This window comes from Mytilus trossulus, chromosome 8 (assembly GCF_036588685.1).
Source record: "Mytilus trossulus isolate FHL-02 chromosome 8, PNRI_Mtr1.1.1.hap1, whole genome shotgun sequence".
In the NCBI taxonomy this organism is placed as follows: domain Eukaryota; kingdom Metazoa; phylum Mollusca; class Bivalvia; order Mytilida; family Mytilidae; genus Mytilus; species Mytilus trossulus.
In genome coordinates, this window is record NC_086380.1 from 51,352,933 (window position 1) to 51,379,004 (window position 26,072).

The following is a 26,072-nucleotide window of genomic DNA, read 5'->3' on the forward strand; positions in this document are numbered from 1 at the left end:
TTTTATTCTATTTATTCATTCTATTGTTTTAAGTAATGTTGCCATTTCATCATCAGTAATTTCCAATGCCTTTGTCAGCTTCATTGCCTCAGATAGTTTTATAGCTAATACATGCTTACACTGTAAAAAAAATATATATTACATTTAACTTTTATAGATAACTATAAATACATGTATACTATTAATAATAAACAAACAAACTAAATCTAACATGACTGTATCTCTCGTTTTGATATAAAGTGCTCAATTGATGAGGTGGTAACCTTGCCAAAATATGTTAAGTTTAATAATGTTATCTTACATGTAGATGTTGCAGATTTTTGTTCTTACTCCTTTCTGAGAGATCATTGATCTAGTCTTTTTCCTATAAAATGTGTTCATGAAATAAATTATCAAAATCGTTTGAAACACTAAGGTATACATAGCCTGTTATTCATGTTATTGAAAATATTGTCTTCTTCATTTGTTATGCAACGGAATAATTAGTTCGATTTCAACATATTAGTTTGAATTGTCTTGGGATATTTTTCACATCTCTTCTACACATAAACATACATGACATATAAACATACATGACATATAAACATACATGCCATATAAGCATACATGACATATAAACATACATGACATATAAACATACATGACATATAAACATACATGACATATAAGCATACATGACATATAAACATACATGCCATATAAGCATACATGACATATAAACATACATGACATATAAACATACATGACATAAGCATACATGACATATAAACATACATGACATATAAACATACACGACATATAAACATACATGACATATAAACATACATGCCATATAAGCATACATGACATATAAACATACATGACATATAAACATACATGACATATAAACATACATGACATATAAGCATACATGACATATAAACATACATGCCATATAAGCATACATGACATATAAACATACATGACATATAAACATACATGACATAAGCATACATGACATATAAACATACATGACATATAAACATACATGCCATATAAGCATACATGACATATAAACATACATGACATATAAACATACATGACATAAGCATACATGACATATAACATACACGACATATAAACATACATGACATATAAACATACATGACATATAAACATACATGACATATAAACATACATGACATATAAACATACATGACATATCAAGTTAAACTTACCATTAAATGATCATCTTTCATCAGAACTAAAATAAAAGATAAAGAAAGATTTTTTATGAACTTTTATTTTATTCAAATTGTCATTTTACAATATCAAATCAATCTGGGCTAAAAATAATAATGTTTAAATCCTAAGAAAATAATTGGGCAGAGATTCCCCTGATTTTTAAATGTACTGTCAACAAACTACTGTGGATTCATTATTATTCGTGGGATACCAATTTTCGTGGCTTTCGTGGGTACTGGTGAACCACGAAATTAAATGTTCAACGAATAACAAATTTCCTATAGGCTTGTATGTAGACTTCGGCAAAACCACGAAATTAAATATCCACGAACTTGCATGTTTTCCATAATCCACGAAAATTGGTACCCACGAAAATAAATGAATCACAGTAATTGAGTACTAGTATCTGCACTCTTCAGCGGAACAACACAATCTGGTAGTAAAATAGGTACAAGTTGTTCCAGAACTGCCAATAAACTATGTAAGTATGTGAATGTTGAATAGTATCAATATAGGTGAAATATGTGCGAGGAGTTCCAGAAATGCCTGTAACCTACCTAAATATTTGTAGGATGGATAGAATCATTTTAAATTTTAGCGCACATGTTTCAAGTAAAAGAACTGTCAATAACCTCATCTTCTGAAACTTGGAATGGAACAATAAAGGCTTTCATTATACTTTCTTATATCATCCATTCATTTCATTTTGAACACGTGGCAATTTTTAATTTTTACTAACCTTTCATAAGCCTTGCCCACCCTTAGCAACGTGTGTTAATGTCTAAACAAGGTTTGCCGATTTTGAATATTTAACACCCACTACAACCGAGGTTTACAGATTCTTATTTCTACATCAATCCATCGTTTTTGTTCTTATTGAAATAATTTAGAAAACAAACCAGATGCTCCGCAGGGCGTAGCTTTATACGACCGCAGAGGTTGAACCCTGAACAGTTGGGGCAAGTATGGACACAACATTCAAGCTGGATTTTGCTCTAAATTTGGATTGTGATTAAATAGTTGACACAGCATTGGTTTCTGACACAGAATGAATGTATTCAAATGAACTTAAAATTTTTGTTTTCTCTTAGAGCAATTCACTGTGCTGTTGAATATTAATCCTCTCAAAAAAATGTTTAAAGAAATTTTCTTTTTATTTATGAAATTTCAAATGAGAAAAATTGAACCCAATTTTTTAATCACATCCCCCTTTCCCTTATTCCAAAACTTATTTCAATTAAAATATTCTAATGGAGTTTGCAACAATTACTACTCATTTAAATACATCATAAAATATTAAGATGTAAAAAAACTGCTTGTTATCACTGAATGGTAAAGATTATTTAAATTTATCAGTTGGTAGTAAAAAGTGAATATACATTGTATATTGTATATAACAAAGATTTAAGTTGATTCTGGACAAAGAAAGATAACTCCAATTCAAAAAAATTCTTGCAGATATTTCTTGCTTACTTTACTGGACAAAGAAAGATAACTCTTAATTAAAAAAAAATTTGCTATTTCACAATATTGTGAAATTAGATATTTCTTGCCATTGCACAATACTATGCAATTGAAAAGACTTGCTATTGCACAATACTTAATATAATAATTTTAGATCCTGATTTGGACCAACTTGAAAACTGGGCCCATAATCAAAAATCTAAGTACATGTTTAGATTCAGCATTTCAAAGAGGCCCAAGAATTTGATTTTTGTTAAAATCAAACTTAGTTTAATTTTGGACCCTTTGCACTTTAATTTAGACCAAATTTTAAAACTGGACCAAAAATTAAGAATCTACATACACAGTTAGATTTGGCATATCAAAGAACCCCAATTATTCAATTTTTGATGAAATCAAACAATGTTTAATTTTGGACCTCGATTTGGGCCAACTTGAAAACTGGGCCAATAATAAAAAATCGAAGAACATTTTTAGATTCAGCATATCAAAGAACCCCAAGGTTTCAATTTTTGTTAAAATCAAACTAAGTTTAATTTTGGACCCTTTGGACCTTAATGTAGACCAATTTGAAAACAGGACCAAAAATTAAGAATCTACATACACAGTTAGATTCGGCATATTAAAGAACCCCAATTATTCAATTTTGATGAAATCAAACAAAGTTTAATTTTGGACCCTTTGGGCCCCTTTTTCCTTAACTGTTGGGACCAAAACTCCCAAAATCAATACCAACCTTCCTTTTATAATCATAAACCTTGTGTTTAAATTTCATAGATTTCTATTTACTTATACTAACGCTATGGTGCGAAAAACCAAGAAAAATGCTTATTTGGGTCCCTTTTTGGCCCCTAATTCCTAAACTGTTGGGACCGAAACTCCCAAAATCAATACCAAGCTTCCTTTTGTGGTCATAAACAATGTGTTTAAATTTCATTGATTTCTATTTACTTTAACTAAAGTTATTGTGCGAAAACCAAGAATAATGCTTATTTGGGCTCTTTTTTGGCCCCTAATTCCTAAACTGTTGAAACCAAAACTCCCAAAATCAATCCCAACCTTTCTTTTGTGGTCATAAACCTTGTGTCAAAATTTCATAGATTTCTATTAACTTAAACTAAAGTTATAGTGCGAAAACCAAGAAAATGCTTATTTGGGCCCTTTTTGGCCCCTAATTCCTAAAATATTGGGACCAAAACTCCCAAAATCAATACCAGCCTTCCTTTTATGGTCATAAACCTTGTGTGAAAATTTCATAGATTTCTTTTCACTTTTACTAAAGTTAGAGTGCGAAAACTAAAAGTATTCGGACGACGACGACGACGACGACGACGCCAACGTGATAGCAATATACGACGAAAATTTTTTCAAAATTTGCGGTCGTATAAAAATTACATAAGCAAAGTACACTTCATTAAATAAAAGTGGGATTGACACCAAAGCTGTCAATGAACCCATGAGTGTGTCACTTAATTTGACATTTTACAGAGCTATTTGAAATCTCATACAGGAAGAATTAATTTCCCGGTATAGAAATTGAAATGAAAATAAAATCAGTCTGAAGGCTCAAGAGTCCGAGAATGGAACAATAAAGTCTGGTTATGAACCATGTTAGGAATAAATAAACTGCCTGTAACCCTGCATTCTGAATCCTAGATTTTTATTTTATAAAGGCTGGTAGTGAACCAGGTTTAAAATTAATACCTGTAACCTACACTTGTGACCCTGGAATAAAACAATAAAGGCTGGTAGTGAACAAGATGAAGAGTTAATGAACTAACTGTAACCTACACTTGTGAGTTGTGACCCTGGAATGAAATAATAAAGGCTGGTAGTGAACCAGGTGTTCTGTCACGGAATAGAAGTTCCTTCATAATATAAGTTCCAAATGGAAAAACTATTCTGGAATATTATTTCCACAGGAATAAATATTACAGTAGATGTTCCTAACGGAATAAATAGTACAGAATATTTGTTCCAACAGGTACAGGTATTATGACATTGTTTATAATAAAGTTTCCACTGGAACTTCTGTTAGGTGGAACAAATATACGTTGACAGTTCTGCTAATAAACTACCTGAATATCTGAACGATGGACATGAACAATAAAAGCTGGTAGTAAAACAGGTATAAGGTGTTCCAGAACTTCCAATAACCTACAATATATTTAAACACACTAAACATGATTCTACCATTTCAAAATCAACAGTACAATTTCACTGCATCATGTTGGAAATATGTTGTATAACTTTTGAACTAAAGGTACAATGAAATGTATTTTGTAATTAAATTTTTTTGACAGAGACTCCCCAACATTACTCCCCAACATTAAGTGTTTTCTTGACACGGATATGGACCCAAAGCTGAAATTAATGCATGCTGGACACAAAGGAGCCGTTAAGAAACTACTGACAATATCAATAAAATATTTCACCAATACATATTAAAGTAGATGAAGTGAAAGCTCACAGAAACCAAACATACTAAAAGATTTGAAAAACTGGCTCTTGGATCAAACATAGGGGACAGGAAATTAATTCAAATGAGTACAAGGATACGTTTGAATAAAATTGCAAGTTAATAGACCAATAAGCAAATCCAACCAGTCATTCAAAACAAACACTACACTTCACATGACAATGTTGATCCTTTGACAAGCATGCTTATCACAAACCTTTATTGATATACACATCTGGGGTCAGAGTTGATTTGAGTTCATGCAACTGAAATTTCTATTACATTACTACTAAGCTTACCTGGTATATCGACCTACCACTAGGTGAGGTCATGTGACTGACATTTCTATGATCCACTAAATCCAAAGCTGGTAGCAGAGAAGATTGGTATACAAAACTTAATCTGTAGATGATAAAATTATCATAGTTATCTGAAATAGTTAGATTGTTAGTACAGCTTGACATATTGCTAGTGTCAAATCTTTAGTGTTTGTCTCTAATCTTTGTCGTCAGTCTCTGATTTAGGTAGTCCATCTTTAACATCTATAGCACTGATCTGTTTTTTATATCCTACTTATGTGTTAAAAAGCATTGACAGAAATCCAAGGTACATTAAATAGGAGGATGTCCATAAAACCTAACAAAATTAAACACTCATCTATGTCAGGTATAAACATTTTCTGAGGTTTGGAGAGGTAAACTACATGTAACAAAGCCATGACTAAATGTGTGGTTCACTCTGATAAAGTAAGGAATCGACAGCAAATAGACATATAGACTTATCAAATGATACGTGAATAATTACATCCCTAGCCAATTCATTCCATCATGTCTATGTTGTGCATCAGTTATTATATTTCCTGTGTTCTGACATTTCAAGACTACTTACAAGTCTAAATGTTAAAAATATGTTGATTTATTTAAGTATAGTAATTTGAAATTAAATGCAAGAAGTGTAGTCAATTAAAGATTGTGAAATTGATTTCATAATGAAAATAAAACTTACGCTGAAAGAATTTCATCTGTTACTGTAAAACAATAATTAAAAATATCAGTATTAAATGAGTGTACAGGTCTGAAAATGTTAGAAAAAGTAAAAAAAACAGCTGAACACTTAAGATTAGGACTGACATATATGAATATCAATAATGTGGTCATTTTTATAAAGGAGTAGGGCAATAAGGCCCTTATTTGGCCCAAACATTACTGCAAATTTAAAAGTTATCATATGTATTCTTAAACAACTAAAAACTGTACTACAGTACAAGGTACTCAGAGAAACAAAAACAAATTTGTCATTAAACAAGTTTCCCTGGCAACAAATCATGATTTATTTTGTATATTTTGTAAAATTTCGTGATTTTCCTTGTTTTTCACCATATTTTATGTATATTTTAGATTGAAAAAGTATGAGCGCATCCAAGAAACAACTTTATATTTGGTTGGATCATGTCAATAGTAATAATAAAGCTTCTCTTAAATTATCTTGCTGTTTCTTGCCTGCGCACTATGTTTCCATAACAGAAATAAAGATGGAAAACTTCATAAAATCTGTATTTTTCATCAATTTTTTTAAATAGTAAATATTATGACATAATAGTGACGTCATCAGGTAAAAATCTTTATGCTTTTCTTTTATATTTCTTGAACCTATGCATTTCTAAACGTTATGTGCCAATTTGAAATAGATATCAAACATTTATTTTTTTTGGGCCAAATCCAGGCCTTAATGCCCCTACTTCTTTCCTGTTTTTAAAACTTTGAATTTTTCGAAAAAACTAAGGATTTTCTTATCCCAGGCTTAGATTACCTTAGACGTATTTGGCACAACTTTTTGGAATTTTGGATTTTAAATGCTCTTCAACTTTGTTCTTGTTTGGCTTTATAAATATTTCGATATGAGCGTCACTGATGAGTCCTCAATGCTCTTCAACTTTGTATTTGTTTGGCCTTTTAACTGTTTTGATCTGAGCGTCACTGATGAGTCTTATGTAGACGAAACGCGCGTCTGGCGTATTAAATTATAATCCTGGTACCTTTGATAACTATTTATGTAGACCAAACGCGCGTCTGGCGTACTAAATTATAATCCTGGTACCTTTGATATCCTACATAAACAAATGCATACCATATATCATGCTAATGCAACATTATTTGTAACATTCCTTTTGATTGGATAATGCCATTAAGTTTTGTGGCATTTATTCACAATTGATGTTAACAAATTGACATGCAAGCACAGACAAGGTAAGGTAGATTTAAAATGTATGTTTTAATGTTGTTTTTGACCCGTTTCATTAGAATGAAGATAACAATATTATATTTTAAGCTCCAGGGCATCAACTGGTGATTTGATAGTCGCAAATACCCATTAAAATAAATGGCAACCTGTTTTAAATTGAATTTGGGACCATCAAATCACCAATTGATGCCGTCAGAGCTGGATTTGTTTCTTTCTATCAATTATTGAGTTTTGAACATTGGTATACCAATGTTGCGGCTTTTGTTGCCTTTACTGAAAATACAAAACAGTCATCTTCTAACTGACATGGCATATATATTTACTGAAGAGTGACATCCTGTTTACATGAAAGTACAGAAGGCTCATATAATGCAAACAAATCCTACCCACCACTGAACATACCATATATTACTGACTTATATTGTTTAAATAGGTCTTGAAGAAATATGTTGCATCCCAATAAAGTTCGAAGCACAACTGAGCCTTTATTACTCACCTGTTGAAAAGTGTATGTCTGCTAATTGTATATATATAAGTTGTTTTTTGCTGCTGAACCATTTTGCAATTGATAATTTTAACGCAGTTCCAACAGTTTTTGAGAAAAACAATGATAACAGCAAAAAACAGTAAAATTTCAAATTTATGGGGCAAGAACTCCAAATCAGAGTGACAGATTTTATGAAATATTGAGTGCATATCTATTTCTAAAGAAAACAGCAAAAAACAGTAAAAATAATTCAAAATGAATATATCAAGGGCAGTAACTCAAAACTAGAGGCTCTCAAGAGCCTGTGTCGCTCACCTTGGTTTATGTGCATATTAAACACTGGACACAGAAAAATTCATAACAAAATTGTGTTTTGATGATGGGGATGTGTTTGTAGATCTTACTTTACTGAACATTCTTGTTGCTACAATTATCTCTATCTGTAATGAACTTGGCCAAGTATATACAGTGGAATTTTTTTTCTAAAAAACAACAAAAATTTATGAAAAATGTAAAAAAAAATGACTATAAAGGGCAATAACTCCTAAAGGGGTCAACTGACCATATCGGTCGTGTTGACTTATTTGTAAATCTAACTTTGCTGAACATTATTGCTATTCACTGTTTATCTCTATCTATAATATAATTCAAGAAAATAACCAAACAGCAAAATTTCCTTAAAATTACCAATTCAGGGGCAGCAACCCAACAACGGGTTGTTCGATTCATCTGAAATTGTGAGGGCAGATAGATTTTGACCTGATAAACAATTTAACTCCATGTCAGATTTGCTCTAAATGCTTTGGTTTTTGAGTTATAAGCCAAAAACTGCATTTTACCCCTATGTTCTATTTTCAGCCATGGCAGCCATCTTGGTTAGTTGACCGGGTCACTGGACACAATTTTTAAACTAGATACCCCAATGATGATTGTGGCCAAGTTTGGTTTAATTTGGCTCAGCAGTTTCAGAGGAGAAGATCTTTGTAAAAGTTAACAGAATATAAAGTAATAAAAAGGAAGAAGTAGTTAAATACATAGATGAATTTTTCCCAAATTTCCAGGGTAGATTAATCCCACCTAGATGTCTTTCATAAATTTTCAGTAGCACTTTTATCAACGATTCTACAGGAAGTTCTAAAACGCTGAAGAAAAAAACAGCACAGTGAAAAATTGGTATATTATAATTAATATCTCTGGAACCACTTAAGATAAATAAATAATTAAAAAGGATTTTAGAAGCTAATATAATAGTCTATAAGCATGATAAGATCAAATGAAAAAGGAATTTATTTAGATAAGCATTATTACCAAAATTTGACCAGAAGCCTTGATAAACGTGACTCTGGCAATCCATTTTTTAACCTTAAAACTCAATTGCATGAAAAAGCATATGCACATATCCAGGTCAATAGGATAATAAATAATAATCCCCCAGATCAATCCTAATCTTTTTATCATGGTAAGAAACATTGTTCTAAAATTTCATAGAAATCAATACACTTACTTCACTTATACTCAAGCTATTGTCTGGAAACCAAAATGTCTTTGGAAAACAACACAGACATCACCATAGCATACATGACATATACATGTAATATGAATGCTCAAATTTAGTAATCATTTTTTTTTTTTATAAAAATTGTATGGCTATATCAATACTATGTTATATGCTATGTTTGTGTAGATCACTGACACAATGATTGATTCTGGTTGATTAATACATTTATGTATGACTTACTTTTACCAGAATCAGTGTAAGCATTCTCTACTTCTTTCCATAGTTCCTCTCCAACAGACTTTATTACATCTCCCTGAATTAAAACAAGATGATAAAAATAGATTATGATAAGTTGTAAATGGTTATTCTGGCAGGTTCTTCCTATGACCATATAAACACTTCAAACATTACAATGTATGTTATATCTGAATAATTTAATTTTGGATGAAACTCATCTTCTGATTGGCTAACACTGTTTTGTTTATCAGCTCAGAGACACAATTTTGTCATCAACGTTTTTTTCATGGTTTACTACGGTTTAAAATAGAATTTAGAATTAAATTATAAGAAATGACTGTAATATTTTTTCTGTCTATTCGTAATAACATAAAAATTGTGGTGTACACTTAAAAATAACCCGTTATGCAAGCTAGTCAGTGTGCACCACATATTTATGTTATTTCTTCATAGACAGAAGAAATATTACAGTCATTCCTTAAATAAATTCATCATATCTGTCTGTACAGGTGATATTACAACAAAAGATTTGATCAGGCTTGACATTTGTACCACCTGAACTCATTTCATAGGCACAGGAAATATGTCCCCTTGGAATCATATATATATATATTCATCCAGAATTATAGATTATAGTTGATCATCTCAACCAGATTGATTTTCTCCCTTGAGACAGTACGGCAAAAGTGAGAAAATCAATCAAGTTGAGATGAGATCATGACCGATGTTAATCTGTTTATCTCTATTTTACCTACATGTATGACGACGTTGTCAATTTCATGTCAAATTCATTAGCAACGCCACATGCCTCCTTAGTTTCTAGCAATAATTTTCCATCTCAAGCGAGTAGCATGATATGAAAAATTATCACAAAAAAAGATCAAAGAAAAATCCACAAAATAGCGATAATACATATTATACATGTACATGTTATATGTATTTAAGGAAATATGTTCAAGCTTTGGAAAATTTGTTCAAGAACTAATTTTTTAACCAATAGAAATGTGAAATATTTTATTTTTGTTACAGAACATAAATACTGCTCTATGAATTTATTTCGGATAAAATGACAACTATATGTCATATATGTCCCCATTCAAATGCATTGATCATTTAAAAAAAGGGGGGGGGGGGGGGGGGGGGGGGGTTCCATCACAGAAATTACTCCCCTCTCCCTGGATCTGCTACTGTTGTGTGTTAACATTTTCCTCTATGTGAATGGAGATATAAAATTGAGAATGGAAATGGGGGATGTGTCAAAGAGACAACAACCCGACCAAATAAAAAACAACAGCTGAAGGTCACCAACAGGTCTTTAATGTAGCGAGAAATTCACGCACCCGGAGGCGTCCTTCAGCTGGCCCCTAAACAAATATATACTAGTTCAGTGATAATGAACGCCATACTAATTTCCAAATTGTACACAAGAAACTAAAATTTAAATAATACAAGACTAACAAAGGCCAGAGGCTCCTGACTTGGGACAGGCGCAAAAATGTGGCGGGGTTAAACATGTTTGTGAGATCTCAACCCTCCCCCTATACCTCTAACCAATGTAGAAAAGTAAAAGCATAACAATACGCACATTAAAATTCAGTTCAAGAGAAGTCCGAGTCTGATGTCAGAAGATGTAACCAAAGAAAATATGCCTTGATTGGCAGAAATTCTATTACAGATACATTATACAGATCCATGATTTTGTATATATGGTTTCAAAGGATGGCACATACATGAACATGTAGCCTATTTTCATTGAATTTTAGTTTTATAGTATCGATCATAGCCTTCAAACCAAAGCTAATTTTTTGGAAAATTTTAGCTGGATTTTGTTGGTTAAGTAAAGAATTTTACAAGCCCTAAAGCAATTTCACTAGCCTGTGCCATAGAACTTGTGTTAGTATCATGTATAATTTCAAAATGTTTTCCACTGAACATGTTGATCAATACATTTTTTTATATTTTATTTTTTCTAAGATTTTCTATTTTCTTTTTAAATGGGCATGATTAATGCTTAATTAAATTAAAGTTTCTGTGATTTTTTTAATATATAAATAGCATATACACAATATGTATGATGTTGAAGACATTGAAATGAGGAAGGTTTATTGCAACTTTATGCATGTTATGAGTGCATGCCAGGTAAAATTGGAAATATACAAGTCGTAGATTAATATTCCACTGATTTACAAGTGAAAAAGACCCAGTTTGTATTCTTTTATTTGAAACTGTTATAGAATGTTTTTCGTTTTTTCTTTAAAAAAAATAATTCCATCTAATAAATCACAGGCACTCGTATCAGAATTTTTTTCCTATTCATGTATATACCTTTATCATGTTTATACTAATATTTCACATTTAATAAAATAATTGTATTTTCTTTCTTTGCGTAATAAGAAGTAATTCAGTACTAGACCTTAATATAATTATTTTGGCGCCTTTTTCTAATTATCGAGAAAACACCTAAGCGAGTTCTACAGTTATATTTAGATATTATTTATTACAATGTTTTTGTATCATTGTATGGAAGTTTATTATTTTTCTTGTTCTAATTCATATTATTTATATTTGTAGATTGTGTGATTCCAGAATTGTGTCGATAATTTGGACTTTGAAATAATTTAATACAATTTGGACTAATATATTGATTATGAATGAAACATTTTGTTGTAAAAAAGTTTATTAAAACTGCTTTGGTGCATCTCTCAATTCACATAAGTCTTTAGTTGTCTTTGAAGTAATCAGAAAAGTTTTATGTTCGGATGAGCAAGCGAAGGAGAACATAATCCTGTTTATATAAAGGTATATAAGAATTTTTTTTCTGAGACAAGTGCCTGTGTAATAAATCTATAATAATAATACTGAAATTTTCGATTGACTGAAGCTTGACTGGTGCAGGCCCTCCCTTAGGTCAGTCTGTGGACCCTCCACTACTTTCCACTATTTTTACAAAAAGTTCTGGATCAGCTGACTGATCATTTTTTGCTGATACTAGTAATACTAACACATGTTTTATAGTGTTAGTATTCTCAGATGTTATAGTCCCAGTTTTAGTATTGTGTGAATATTAAAATGACTATGGCACATATATTAAATAAAAATATTAAAGACTAAAGAACATTTACTAAAAATAATAGGAAGTAGGCTAGTCCAAATAATTATGACGTCTGGGACGGCTATTTTATTTTTTTTCTGGGACGCCTTCCTACGACGGTTGTAGGAAGGCGTCCCAAAAAAAATAATTAAAATAGCCTTGCCAGACGTCATAATTATTTGGACTAGAAGTAGGCCTAACACAAGAAAAATACTGTAAAAAAGGGGTTACATTCTCCAGGACACATGTGCTTGAACTGTCCCCTTTTCGTGTATATTAATGTCCAAATAAATGGGATTAAAAAAAAAAAGTCTTTCCGAAATTCGTATATTAATCTCCTCATCTTAATTTACCATTAGCTCGTGAATCTGTGGCTAAAACTGTTTCTATTTTTGGATCTTTTTGTATTTTCCCGGATTGGTCGAATTCATTATTCAGCAGGTATGACAAATATTTCTCATGGAAATTTAGCCAGTTTTTTTTTAAATAGTATTATATCTATCTGGTTTGCTTTCAATATTGTTTCATTGTTATTTATTTTATTTGTATTTAAGAAATGTGTTTTAATTTGCAATTACTGGTGATTTGAGTGTTGATAAATGATAAACACCCCTTTTGGAAAATGTAAACATATCGAAGTTTCTCGGAATCTCTTTGGATTATTCATCTTCTCTGTCAACGTGTATTCAGAACGATGGCTGCTGAGTTAGAAAGCTTGGAGAAATCTTTACAAAAGAATGTCCCACCTCAAGAGTTGGCAGATGTGTGGAGAATTCTGTACGGAAAGGAACTTAGGTAAAATCTGAGTTTGTGCATGTTCAGATTCAATGCAAAACAACCTTACCGTAAATGTAAAGCAAAACATTAGTTACTAATGGGAAGAGGGAGAGAAACGAATCTTAATTCCATTTCTATTTTCTTGGAGTAATTTTAAACTCGTGAATGCATTATTGGAACAACAGGCTATTTGCCAATTCCCGTAATTGAGTCTTTAGTCTTTAGAAGTGTCAACTTGACACTATAATCTCTTTGTAATTTTTGGATCACCCCGGTAATTTTATGTCGCTATTGTATTTAACTCATTAGGAGGGAGGGTAGGAGGGTCCTGATCCCGAAATCCTGTGCTTAAAACCATGAAATCCTCAAATCCCGGGCTTAAAAAACAAAATCCTGAGGTCCCGAAATTCGAAAAAAAGGAATTCCCCGATCCCGAAATCCTGGTGTTTTTTTTTGTTGTTTTGAATTATAGGAAAATTTATTACTAGCTTGATAGCTACTAATTCCCCTAATAAAATTGATCCTCTATTGGAAACGGGCTGTGTTAACTCCACATTTTCAGTGATGTTTGATATTAAAATAGCTGTAATTAGAGATCCCTAATTTGGTTGTCTCCCTTATGAAGGACATTATTTTTTACTTAAAATGGAGAGCTAGCAGACAGAGCAAATTTACCTGTGCGTAATGTGAGTTATCTATAAGGTTTTTAAATCTTTTAATTTCATTAATTTGTTGTTCAGCAAAATACTTTTGAAAATTAATTAAAACCACTGATACGTCACTTTCAAATCATCATGCTTTGCATTGGCAAAAGGGAATCCTGTCCGGTATGAAACCAGTCTACGATTGACAAAGGGAAGTAATTTATTTAAAAAGTGTGTAATAATAGAATCAAATCGGTAATTGGCAAATGGACTATTTGCCCAGATGTTATCAACTTCAGGGGCAGATCCAGCCATTTAAAAAGTGTGGGGGGGGGGGGGGGGGGGGGGTCCTAACTCAGAACCTGATCCTTATATTATAAATGATCAATTCATTCTGACAACACTGAGTTAACTGGGGAAAATTCAAACTCGAAATTTGTTCCATAAAAATTTTTACAATCCAAGCATTAAAAAAGATACTGAAACAGCTCTTATATAGAACAGATGAATTAAGTTAAAGTCTACCGTTACTTTCTTTCACTTGCAGTACATTTGGTTGCCAACTTACATTTTTTCATTTTGTTTTTTGGCGGCAGAAATATTCTTTAAAATTTGTCAGTTTATATATATACATTGTATCCTTATCAATTTATAACGCTTGAGCATTTGTAATACATAGGAAGATGGGTATAATGTATACACATGCAAGAACTAGCTACGACATTCAATGTACAGTAATAGAAGTCAGTATAATATTATATTACTGCGTAGTTGTTGTGATGTTACCTGGTTACTGTATACATCAATGACATCGCCGGATATTTTTTATGTTCAGGCAATTAAAAAAAACTTCAATAGGGCATGTAGGGAGTAGCTTTAAAACTAGCTCGGTTGCTAAAGACTTTCTTTGGACCAATAGATTCGTCTTTCATTTTTGAATCGTATATCAATTTTTTTTTAAATTCTGTTGAACAACAAAATAGAAATTTTTTAGCGTATCATGCTGTTAATTTCAACGGTTCGTATCTCAAAAACGAAAACAGTTACCCCCTTTTTCTTTTATTTTTCATATATACATATATGTGAAATTAAAAAAAAATCTGTTGAGTAGTTTAATTATGTACACTCATGACTTCACCTTAATAATTTTTGTTAATAAGAACATAGGTGTGAAATAAAAGTTTTTGTCTTCTATCTTGAACATGTTGAAAAGAAAACCCTTACAGTCATGACAGTATCAAAACCAAATTAAATTTGTTAATGTTTTACACAGACAACTAGAGTTTCCAAAGGAGGCTAGAGATTTAGCAGATAAAAGACAGTTTGAATTAAAAGGCAGTTGTTTTACTGCAGAAAAAGAATCCCTCCGTCAACCAAGAATTGTCAGAATTGGTGCTATACAAAATCAGATTATTATACCCACTACAGAGCCTGTACCAAAACAGGTAAGGTTAGATCCATGAACTGTCTAATACAGGGTCTGTACCAAAACAGGTAAGGTTAGATCCATGAACTGTCTAATACAGGGTCTGTACCAAAACAGGTAAGGTTAGATCCATGAACTGTCTAATACCTGAATACAGGGTCTGTATCAAAACAGGTACGGTTAGATCCATGAACTGTCTAATACAGGGTCTATATCAAAACAGGTAACATGTGATCCATGAACTGTCTAATACAGGGTCTGTATCAAAACAGGTGATATTTAATCTGTGAAATGTCTAATACAGGGTCTGTATCAAAACAGGTGATATTTAATCTGTGAAATGTCTAATACAGGGTCTGTATCAAAACAGGTGATATTTAATCTGTGAAATGTCTAATCAATGCTAATACAGGGTCTGTATCAAAACAGGTAAGATTTAATCTATGAACTGCCTACCACAAAGTCTGTGTATCAAAACAGGTAAGGATAGATCCATACCACATAGTCTCTATCAAAACAGATAAGATTGAATCTATGAACTGTATTCTACAGATTCACTTTCAAAACAGGTAAGATTTAATCAATGAAATGTCTAAAACAGAACCTGTACCAAAACAGGTAAGATTTAATCTATGAACTGCCTACCACTTATTCTCTATCAAAACAGATAAGGTTAGATTCATGAACTGCCTACCACTTATTTTCTATCAAAACAAATAAGGTTAGATTCATGAACTTCCTACTACTTAGTCAAAATCGGTAAGATTGAACATGTTGAATCCATGAACCAACTCCTTCAGAGATGACAGTTATTCAAACCGGGTATAATTTGATCTACGAACTGCCTACTACAGGCCTAGGGTCTGTATCAAAACAATTAAGATTTCTACATGACATATGCCATTGTGCAACTCTTTTTATTCTTTTTACTCATGGTTTCTATACACCAAACATGGACTTTGCAGTTGCATATTAAATTATTCTTTTCATGTGTGTACATGGAGCAATAATATTGTGAATGGAAATGGGGAATGTGTCAAAGAGACAACGACCTGACCATAGAAAAAACACCAGCAGAAGGTCACGAACAGGTCTTCAATGTAGTGAGAAATTCCTGCACCCAAAGGCGTCCTTCAGCTGGGCCCTAAACAAATATATACTAGTTCAGCGATAATGAACGCCCGGTTTTGTTTCAGATTGAATCTCTACACAACAGAATATCAAAGATTATAGAAGCGGCTAGTTTATAAGTTGTTAATATTGTCCTGGTTTTGTTTCGGATTGAATCTCTACACAACAGAATATCAGAGATTATATAAGTGGCTAGTTTATAAGTTGTTAATATTGTCCTGGTCTTGTTTCAGATTGAATCTCTATACAATAGAATATCAGAGATTATAGAAGTGGCTAGCTATAGGTTATAAGTTGTTAATAATAATATTGTCTTGGTTTTGTTTCGGATTGAATCTCTACACAACAGAATATCAGAGATTATAGAAGTGGCTAGTTTATAAGTTGTTAATATTGTCCTGGTTTTGTTTCAGATTGAATCTCTATACAATAGAATATCAGAGATTATAGAAGTGGCTAGCTATAGGTTTTAAGTTGTTAATAATAATATTGTCCTGGTTTTGTTTCAGATTGAATCTCTACACAACAGAATATCAGAGATTATAGAAGTGGCTAGTTTATGTGGTGTCAATGTCATCTGTTTACAAGAAGCATGGAGTAAGTGTAAATGTATTGAGAATCTTGTTAGTGCTCTTACAAGTACAATTCTTGCCAGATTTCTATAAAACTGTTATGCTGTATGTTAATATCATCAATATCTCAGACAAATTTTATAATGGTGGATAATCTACTTGTTTTTAAAATATTGGAAATATTAAATTTATGTAAAATGTCATTTTTAGCGCTCTCACAGGTTCAATTCTTTTCTTTTAAAATTTATACAATGTACTATAATATCAGCATTATACATATCTCGAACAAGTTTTATAATGGTGGACAATCAGGGGACTTACTGGAATAAGTGATTTAATTCTTGGGTTTTGTATTATACATGTATTCTGTTATCATTAAAATCATACATTTATATTTAAGCAATGCCATTTGCCTTCTGTACACGTGAGAAACATCCATGGTGTGAATTTGCTGAATCAGCAGAAGATGGAGCTACAACAAAATTACTACAAGAGGTATGAATTATCTCCCTTCCTCAACAACAACTTAAGAAAATGTATGAATTATCTCTCTTCCCTAAGTAAATTACTGCAAAAGGTATGAATTATCTCCCTTCCCTAACTAAATTACTGCAAAAGGTAAGAATTATCTCCTTTCCCTAACTAAATTACTACAAGAGGTATGAATTATCTCCCTTCCCTAATTAAATTACTACAAGAGGTATGAATTTACCCATTCCCTAACTGAATTACTGCAAAGGGAATGAATTATCACCCTTCCTCAACAAAAATGTTACAATAGGTATGAATGATCTCCCTTCCCTAACTAAATTACTACAAAAGGTATGCATTATCTCCCTTCCTTAACTAAATTACTTCAACAGGTATGAATTATCTCCCTTCCCTAACTAAATTACTACAAGAGGTATGAATTATCTCCCTTCCCTAACTAAATTACTACAAGAGGTATGATTTATTTCCCTTCCCTAAAGGGGTATGAATTATCTCTCTTCCCTATCTAAATTACTACTAAAGGTATGAATTATCTCTTTCCCTAATTGAATTACTACAAAACGTATGAATTATGTCCCTTCCCTATCTAAATTACTACAAGAGGTATGAATTATCTCCCTTCCCTAACTAAATTACTACAAGAGGTATGATTTATTTCCCTTCCCTAAAGGGGTATGAATTATCTCTCTTCCCTATCTAAATTACTACTAAAGGTATGAATTATCTCTTTCCCTAACTGAATTACTACAAAACGTATGAATTATTTCCCTTCCCTATCTAAATAACTGCAAAAGGTATGAATTATCTCCCTTCCCTAACGAAAATTTAACAACAGGTATGCATTATCTCTATATAACAAAATATTCTTTTGATCTTACTAACTGATAATTTTATTTCTCTGCACAGAAAAATGATGAAAACTTAGAAATATCTATAATCTAAAAATGCATGTGCCATTGTCAATGAAATTAACAACGTCGTCATAGGTTAAATAGCAATAAACAGATTATCATTAGTCATGACTGAACACAATTGCTTTTCTCAATTTTTCTATAATATTATTTTTGAAGTTCATAAATTTATGATTTAATTGTCTTGAAAAGTCATTCAAGCTTATATACAAATAAAATGTATTGTTTCAAGTAACTGAGATATGTGTGTGCTAATTTGAATTTATAGAAATCCTTTAAGGTGGTACCCAACACTTTCACTAAAATTAATTTGTCTCGTTTAATTTTCCTAAAATTTGGACAAATTGTTTACTTTGACCATTTTACAAAAAAATCAAAAAATCAAAAAATTTGAACCAAGCGTTTTATCAGAAAAATTACACTGGTTATATAGCAATTTGACAAACACCAATTTTGATCATTGTGAAGCTTTATATTGCCTTCACAAGGCAAGGTAATTAAAACGTTTAGCTGATATTACAGAGTTATCTCCCTGTAGTGTTAGGTACCACCTTAAATAATATATCTATGTAAACAGTCAATAAGTATTTAAAAATCTTTTTCAGCTGGCAAAGAAATACAACATGGTTATAGTGTCCCCTATACTTGAACGTGACGCTGATCATGGAGATATTCTAGCAAACACAGCAGGTAATACAAAACTATGGCTTGTCACATTGTTATAAGAAAATTGTTTTCTTCCTTTGATTTCCATCTTCAGCATGGTTAGTGTGATGAACTACTTTTGGGACAAATTTTATCAAAATTATAGATAACTCAAAATATGGAAAAATTTCATATTAAGCCAGTCTTGAATTCAGTTTAACAGCATCAGAAATACTAATTTTTAACCTTTCACTAAATCACTTCTTAACCTTAAAATTCATGACTATACATTTATTATTATAGTAAAGTTTAATCATGTTAATCATTTTTTTTGCATTTTGCCTTATAATTTAAACATTATAATAGATATAGATAATTGTAGATATAAACTTAAATAGCAAAAATTTGTAAGGGTTCCACGGAACCCAGTGTCTCGCCTATTTTTGCTGTAAATCACAGGCTCAACAACAATGAGGAAAAAAATCAATAAAAATATTCCTCTTGTTACTATTTAATGATTGTAAGAAAATCTAAGTCCATTTAAAATTAAATTACAGAAAAAAACAGAGTAATCTTTTTACAAACTTTACTTCTGGATACAATCTTATGATCATAAATACGCTTCTGTCGAAGTTTGGTACAAACCCAGGATAGTTTAAGAAAGTTATTAAAATTCTAAAAACTTTAACCACAGAGTGAATGTAATGGTTCCCCGCAGAAAAACTAAGTCCATTTAAAGGTAAAATATGGAAAAAATGGATTTATTTATTTACAAAATTTACTTCTGGATATTATCTTATGATCATAAACAAGCTTCTGTCCAAGTTTGGTACAAACCCAGGATAGTTTAAGAAAGTTATTAAAATTCTAAAAACTTTAACCACAGAGTGAATGTTTTGTTTCCCCGCAAAAAAATTAAGTCCATTTATAGTAGAATACGGTAAAAATGGAATTTTATTTTTACAAAATTTACTTCTGGATACTATCTTATGATCATAAACAAGCTTAAAGCAAAATCCAGTATAGTTTAAGAAAGTTATTAAAATTTCAAAAACTTTAACCACAGAGTGAATATTTGTTGACGCCGACGACGACGGAATGTAGGATCGCTTAGTCTCGCTTTTTCGACTAAAGTCGAAGGCTCGACAAAAATGATCAGCAAAGATTAGATCTACTATTAAGACAACACGAAGGAAATTGTATGACAACTCCATATTAGAGTTATTGCCCTTTAATTACTGTTTTTACCAATTTCTTTTAAATCCCAAAATTGATCAGCAAGGCAAAGTCTTCTAAAAAGTATTTTTGTCAAAAAAGACTGGTAGACTGTATCTCTCATAAATGACCCTCTTTAAAATAATGTGTTTGAGAAAAAATTAAAAAGAGTAGAGAAAAACTAAACTTAAATGATCAACACTACAAGACCAACAAAACAAAGGTTTATGTCATAAATTCTATTCTTGTCTACAATGTTGGACAGTGTCCTTTGTTGAATATGCAAATAGACCAAAGAGCTATTAATTAGGGCAGTGGTATGGTATTTCACTGTTAGTAATGCAAAATTTTCCAGTTATTATTGTCTTTTTGAAACTTTTTTCTGAAAATTCCAGAAAAAACTATTTTTTGAAAAAAGAGACTAAAGATATCAAATCTAAACTCATGATATTGATTGATTGATTCTATTTTGATTGGTTAATTTTTTCTAACATCCATGTATAGAACACTATAAAGAAATCACAAACTACATTGAAAAATAGGATTGATTTCAGTTGCTAATGGATTTTTGATAGAAACTGCGTAGATAGGTGGCGCTGTCTTGTTGTTTATGGTAAGAACGAATGTGAAGATAACTCAGGAAGTAATCATTTTGTTTAATTAACAATTTTCATTAACCTTTTGATTGGATAGGAGAAAAAATACTTCCTAACAAAATCAGACTTTACATAGATATAGGAAGATGTGGTATGAGTGCCAATGAGACAACTCTCCATCCAAGAAACAATTTATAAAAGTAAACCATTGTAGGTCAAGGTACAGCTTTCAACACAGAGCCTTGGCTTAAGCTGAACAGCAAGCTATAAAGAGCCACAAAAATTACTAGTGTATGCATGTTTGTGAATATTTACACTTTGTATAAAGTTCTTGGTTTTTTTTCTCCATTTCAGTGGTAATCTCTAACACAGGACAGTACTTAGGGAAGTCAAGGAAAAACCATATACCTAGAGTAGGAGATTTTAATGAGGTCAGAAAACAATCCAATTAAACTTTAATTAGAAATATACTAGGGAAGTCAAGGAATAATCATATACCTAGAGTAGGAAAATTTAATGAGGTCAGAAAACAATTCATTTAAAGGTTTCACAATTTTCAATGCATAAGGGAATGTTGTTTATAAATAACACAAACAATAGAGGACAAAGTTTAAACCTTTGGGGACATTAAATTTTACATTTTGTTGTCCTTGATTAATGGTGTCACCATTTGTTCTTCAGTAAAGAAGTATATATAGCAGTTACTATTATTCTGTTTAATATATATGTGAGAGATGATGCAATCAAAGCAGTGCTAAATCTTAGGATTTAAATGTTTAATTTATGGGCATTATGTTTTCTGGTCTGTGCATCTGTTTGTTTGTCTGCTCATTTGTTTGTCCGCTCATTCATTTGTCCGCTCATTCACTTGTCCGCTCATTAATTTGTCCGCTCATTTGTTTGTCTACTTATTTGTTTGTCCGCTCATTCATTTGTCTGCTCATTCATTTGACTGCTCATTTGTTTGTCCACTCATTTATTTGTCCGCTCATTCATTTGTCCACTCATTCATTTGTCCGCTCATTCATTTGACTGCTCATTTGTTTGTCCACTCATTTATTTGTCCGCTCATTCATTTGTCCGCTCATTTGTTTGTCCACTCATTCATTTGTCCGCTCATTTGTTTGTCTACTTATTTGTTTGTCCGCTCATTCATTTGTCCGCTCATTCATTTGACTGCTCATTTGTTTGTCCACTCATTTATTTGTCCGCTCATTCACTTGTCCACTCATTCATTTGTCCACTCATTCCTTAGTTTGCTCATTTTTTTGTCAGCTCATTCATTTGTCCACTCATTCATTTGTCCACTCATTCCTTAGTTTGCTCATTGATTTGTCCGCTCATTCATTTGTCCACTCATTCATTTGTCCACTCATTCCTTAGTTTGCTCATTTATTTGTCCGCTCATTCATTTGTCCACTCATTCCAGACTTTGTTTAGGCCAAAAAAATGTATTTATATTTGGTTTTGAAATTCCAGTTATATACAATGTATATAACTGGAATTTCAAAACCAAATATAAATACATTTTATTTATATTTGGTTTTGAAATTCCAGTTATATACAATGTATAACTGGAATTTCAAAACCAAATATAAATACATTTTTTTGGCTTAAACATCAAGATACAACGATTATGGTATCCTGTATCAATGAAGAAAAAATGGAAATTTATGAATAAATTGTACTAATTGTTTTCAAAACAAGCACATATTTAGAAGTTTTATAATACTGTTACATTAAAGATGGATTTTAAGAAAAAGTATACTGTTCAGATTATTTTAAGCAGATTTTGCAATAAAATAAAACTTAAAAAATGCTTTTGGTTTCTTATGGTTTCCTGTTGCATTCAAAAAAAACTTTAATTTAACATTGAAAATAGATTTTGAATATTAACATGAACACGAAGCAAGTAACACTAGTAATGGTGTTCATTTATGTCTTATGAAATATATTGTGCAAAATAAAGAAAATAAAGATTGGTTTCCTGTTTGGTTTCCTGTCACGTAAACAGTGAATCAAAATGTATTAATTTTTTCTTGAAAAACTCAATTGTTCCATTAATACTATTCTAACACCAACACAACCCACAGAATAAAAGTTAAAGTTTTAGAACTTATGAAAAAGGAAACCAAAAGAAACCAAAGGCCCAATACCAAATTATGGTCCATATACAACTCGTCTAAACATCAACCCAACAATGTAAGATCTGTAAATTTGCTTTCGCAAATTTTTGGTTCTTCCCTCGCCGGGATTCGAACCAATGCTACTGTGATATCGTGACACCAAATCGCCTGCACTGCAGCCAGCCATCACGGTATTTAGGAAATACAATATATAGAGTATATATAATCATGCCTGAGTCAAGTGGTTTTTTTTTTAAATTCATAAACATATATAGCTTAAGCTTGTTCTGTAAAATATTAGAAAAACTAAAAAAAAATCTTGGGAATTACAATAGATTTGTCATATATGTTTGTATATTTGTCATCACAATAAGATGTTTCCTTTGGTTTGATCCTATCAATAGTTATCGAAGGTACCAGGATTCTATAATTTTAAACGAGAAGACCTCATTTTGGGTGTGGCTTCTCTTCTTTCCACAATAAATTAATATTCATGCCTCTGTGTCCTATATCATGTATATGTACAGTGCATAATCGCATTTGTCATCCATTCATATGATTTTCCATGCCAGATTGAGTTATTTTGGGAGAAAAACGAGAAAAATGGCTTCTGGATATGTTTCTGTCATTGGACGAAATTTTAAGTCAGATTAGACTTCCGGTTTGTGTTTTCTGTATACTTTTATCATACAAACATGTATACTACGAATAAAGTGTTTTCTCTGTCTGATATGCGTCGTTGGACGAAATTTTAATTCAGATTAGACCTCCGGCTTGCGTTTATTGAATACAAGGAAACAAATACATATACTACATTTTGTACTAGGAATAAAGTGTATTTTCCGTCTGATACCATTTTCAAGTTTACTATCCACGGCGGTCACAGAGTTTATTGAATAGAGAGTGTCCGTATAATATATCAATGTCCGCCTTGGATCGATTATTAAACTGAGAATTGAATTTAAAAGAAAATACACTTTATTTATAGTAATAAATGAAGCAGAACCTTTCCAGGACGTCGGGAACAGGTGTTTTTAAGATCGAAATTTCAGGATTGACCATTTCGGGATCTGGGATTTCTTTTTTGGAATTTCAGGATGTCAAGAAAATAATTTATATTAAATTCGTAACCTCAGAATTTCATGTTCTTAAGACCGGGATATCGGGATCCAGACCCCTACCGGTGCGATCCCCCTCCTTTTATGAATGTTCATAATATACAGATAAGCGCTAAAATTACCCATGTGTCATAAAAATTAATAGAGAACTAACAAAAAAAAGGATTCCTTTGGTCAGTCAGGGGACTTACTGAAATAAGTGATTTTTAAATCACTTATTTAAGAAGCAAATTTGAGCTTTTGTCACAAATTGGGATTTTGTAGTTTTTTCAAAATTTTAAACACATAGGTTTAAATAATATCTTTCAATAAGTAAAATTAAAAAATATGAACTTTTTGCTTCTTTTAAGTAGCAAGGTTTATGCCTTTGATGCTTTCATTTAGCTGAAAATTCTATTCTAATTGAAAAAAATGCTATAATAATGGCTTTAAGGTGGTAGACCTAGGTGAAGGGAAATAACTCTTAAAATCATCAGAACGTTTGTGTCAGCCATTTTCATAAATATGTTCTAAGCTTCTAGGATACATAGATTATTTTCAATCTGTTTCAGGTAAATGCTTAAAATACATTAATAAAACTTGACTATTACAAACGCATCACTGAATTAAAGAGTTATCTCCCTGGACCAAGGTCTACCCCCTTAAATAATGAACTGATACTTTCTTAAAAGAATTTTCACAGCAGTGGGAGCTCATTTGTTTGTCAGCTCATTCATTTGTCTGTTCATTCGCGGTCTGTCCCTCTTCAGCATGTTCAGGTTAAAATAGTCTTTGATAAAGTTGAAGTCCAATCAACTTAAAACTTAGTACACATGTTCCTTATGATATGATCTTTCTAATGTTAATGCCAAATTAGAGATTTGACCCCAACTTCATGGTCCACTGAACATAGAAAATGATATTGCGAGTGGGGTATTTGTTTATTATTTCTTGTTCAATTAATGTTATGAGATAGGTTAATTATTTATCTACTCATCAATTATGAACTTGCTAGGACTTATAGTAAAGAATGAGGTCAATACCTAATGGATGACCTTGACATTCATTCATGTTTTAGATCTCTAGATAAAATGAATAAAAAAATACTAGAGGAGCTCTAAAGCTGGCATATATTTAGTATATGTATATAAATGTTTGTTTTGATGTTTGTTTTTCAGTCAACCTACTATATGGAGGGCAATACTGGACATAAAGTATTTGATACACAGTTTGGTAAGTTAAACTAACTCTAGATACTGTAAAAATGCTGTTTGACTACAAATACTGATGTTATTATCATTATTATACCTTACATATATAATAAACAATAATACATTATCAAGTGACATTGTATAATTCAGTTAATTTTCATGTAAATGCAAAGAAGTATGTATAACTAAAAATTTACACCATGCATTGAATATGACTATTAGTTAACTTTTGAGCTTCTTGATTTGTACAACAGTTATCTCCCATCAAAATGATGTAAGGGTATATGTAAACAGAAGGGCATTCTAATGCAATTATATGTAACAATTTGTTTCATTGGCTAAAAGTTACCGTCAAAGGTACCAGGGTTATAATTTAATAAGCCAGATGTGTGTTTCTTCTACATAAGACTCATCAGTGACGCTCAGATTAAAATAGTTGTAAAGCCAAACAAGTACAAATTTGAAGAGCATTGAGGACCCAAATACCAAAAATGTTGACATGCCAAATACAGCTAAGGTAATCTATTCC

The 26,072-nt window shown here is 31.5% G+C and overlaps 2 protein-coding genes across 2 annotated transcripts in view; one reads left to right on the forward strand and one right to left on the reverse strand.

Moving 5' to 3' along the window:
• Positions 1-13,615, reverse strand: LOC134681105 (zinc finger SWIM domain-containing protein 7-like). Its single transcript, XM_063540532.1, has 7 exons — positions 13,545-13,615; positions 9,613-9,685; positions 6,152-6,173; positions 5,446-5,548; positions 4,767-4,845; positions 1,218-1,243; positions 1-120 (listed from the first exon to the last, which is right to left on the reverse strand). Exons 1-7 carry the CDS (start codon positions 13,563-13,565, stop codon positions 16-18), a joined length of 429 nt encoding a protein of 142 aa, XP_063396602.1. The 5' UTR covers positions 13,566-13,615; the 3' UTR covers positions 1-15.
• The window catches only part of LOC134681104 (beta-ureidopropionase-like), a 25,883-nt gene continuing 13,149 nt past the window's right edge, over positions 13,339-26,072 (forward strand). Inside the window, exons 1-7 of the mRNA XM_063540531.1 lie at positions 13,339-13,495; positions 15,395-15,566; positions 17,188-17,275; positions 17,651-17,745; positions 19,259-19,343; positions 21,464-21,540; positions 25,511-25,565. Coding sequence (XP_063396601.1) covers positions 13,395-13,495; positions 15,395-15,566; positions 17,188-17,275; positions 17,651-17,745; positions 19,259-19,343; positions 21,464-21,540; positions 25,511-25,565 — 673 coding nt within the window. The 5' untranslated portion in view covers positions 13,339-13,394. The remainder of the gene's footprint in view (positions 13,496-15,394; positions 15,567-17,187; positions 17,276-17,650; positions 17,746-19,258; positions 19,344-21,463; positions 21,541-25,510; positions 25,566-26,072) is intronic.

Bases quoted from the DNA above. Each gene is read 5' to 3' on its own strand.
- LOC134681105 (XM_063540532.1), bottom strand. From the start codon at position 13,565: ATGTTTTGCTTTACATTTACG. The intron at 9,686-13,544 runs GTAAGGTTGTTT...GTTTTAATTCAG, and splicing joins TGTTTTGCTTTACATTTACG to GGAGATGTAATAAAGTCTGT. The intron at 121-1,217 runs GTAAGTTTAACT...TTTTTTTTACAG, and splicing joins TGAAAGATGATCATTTAATG to TGTAAGCATGTATTAGCTAT.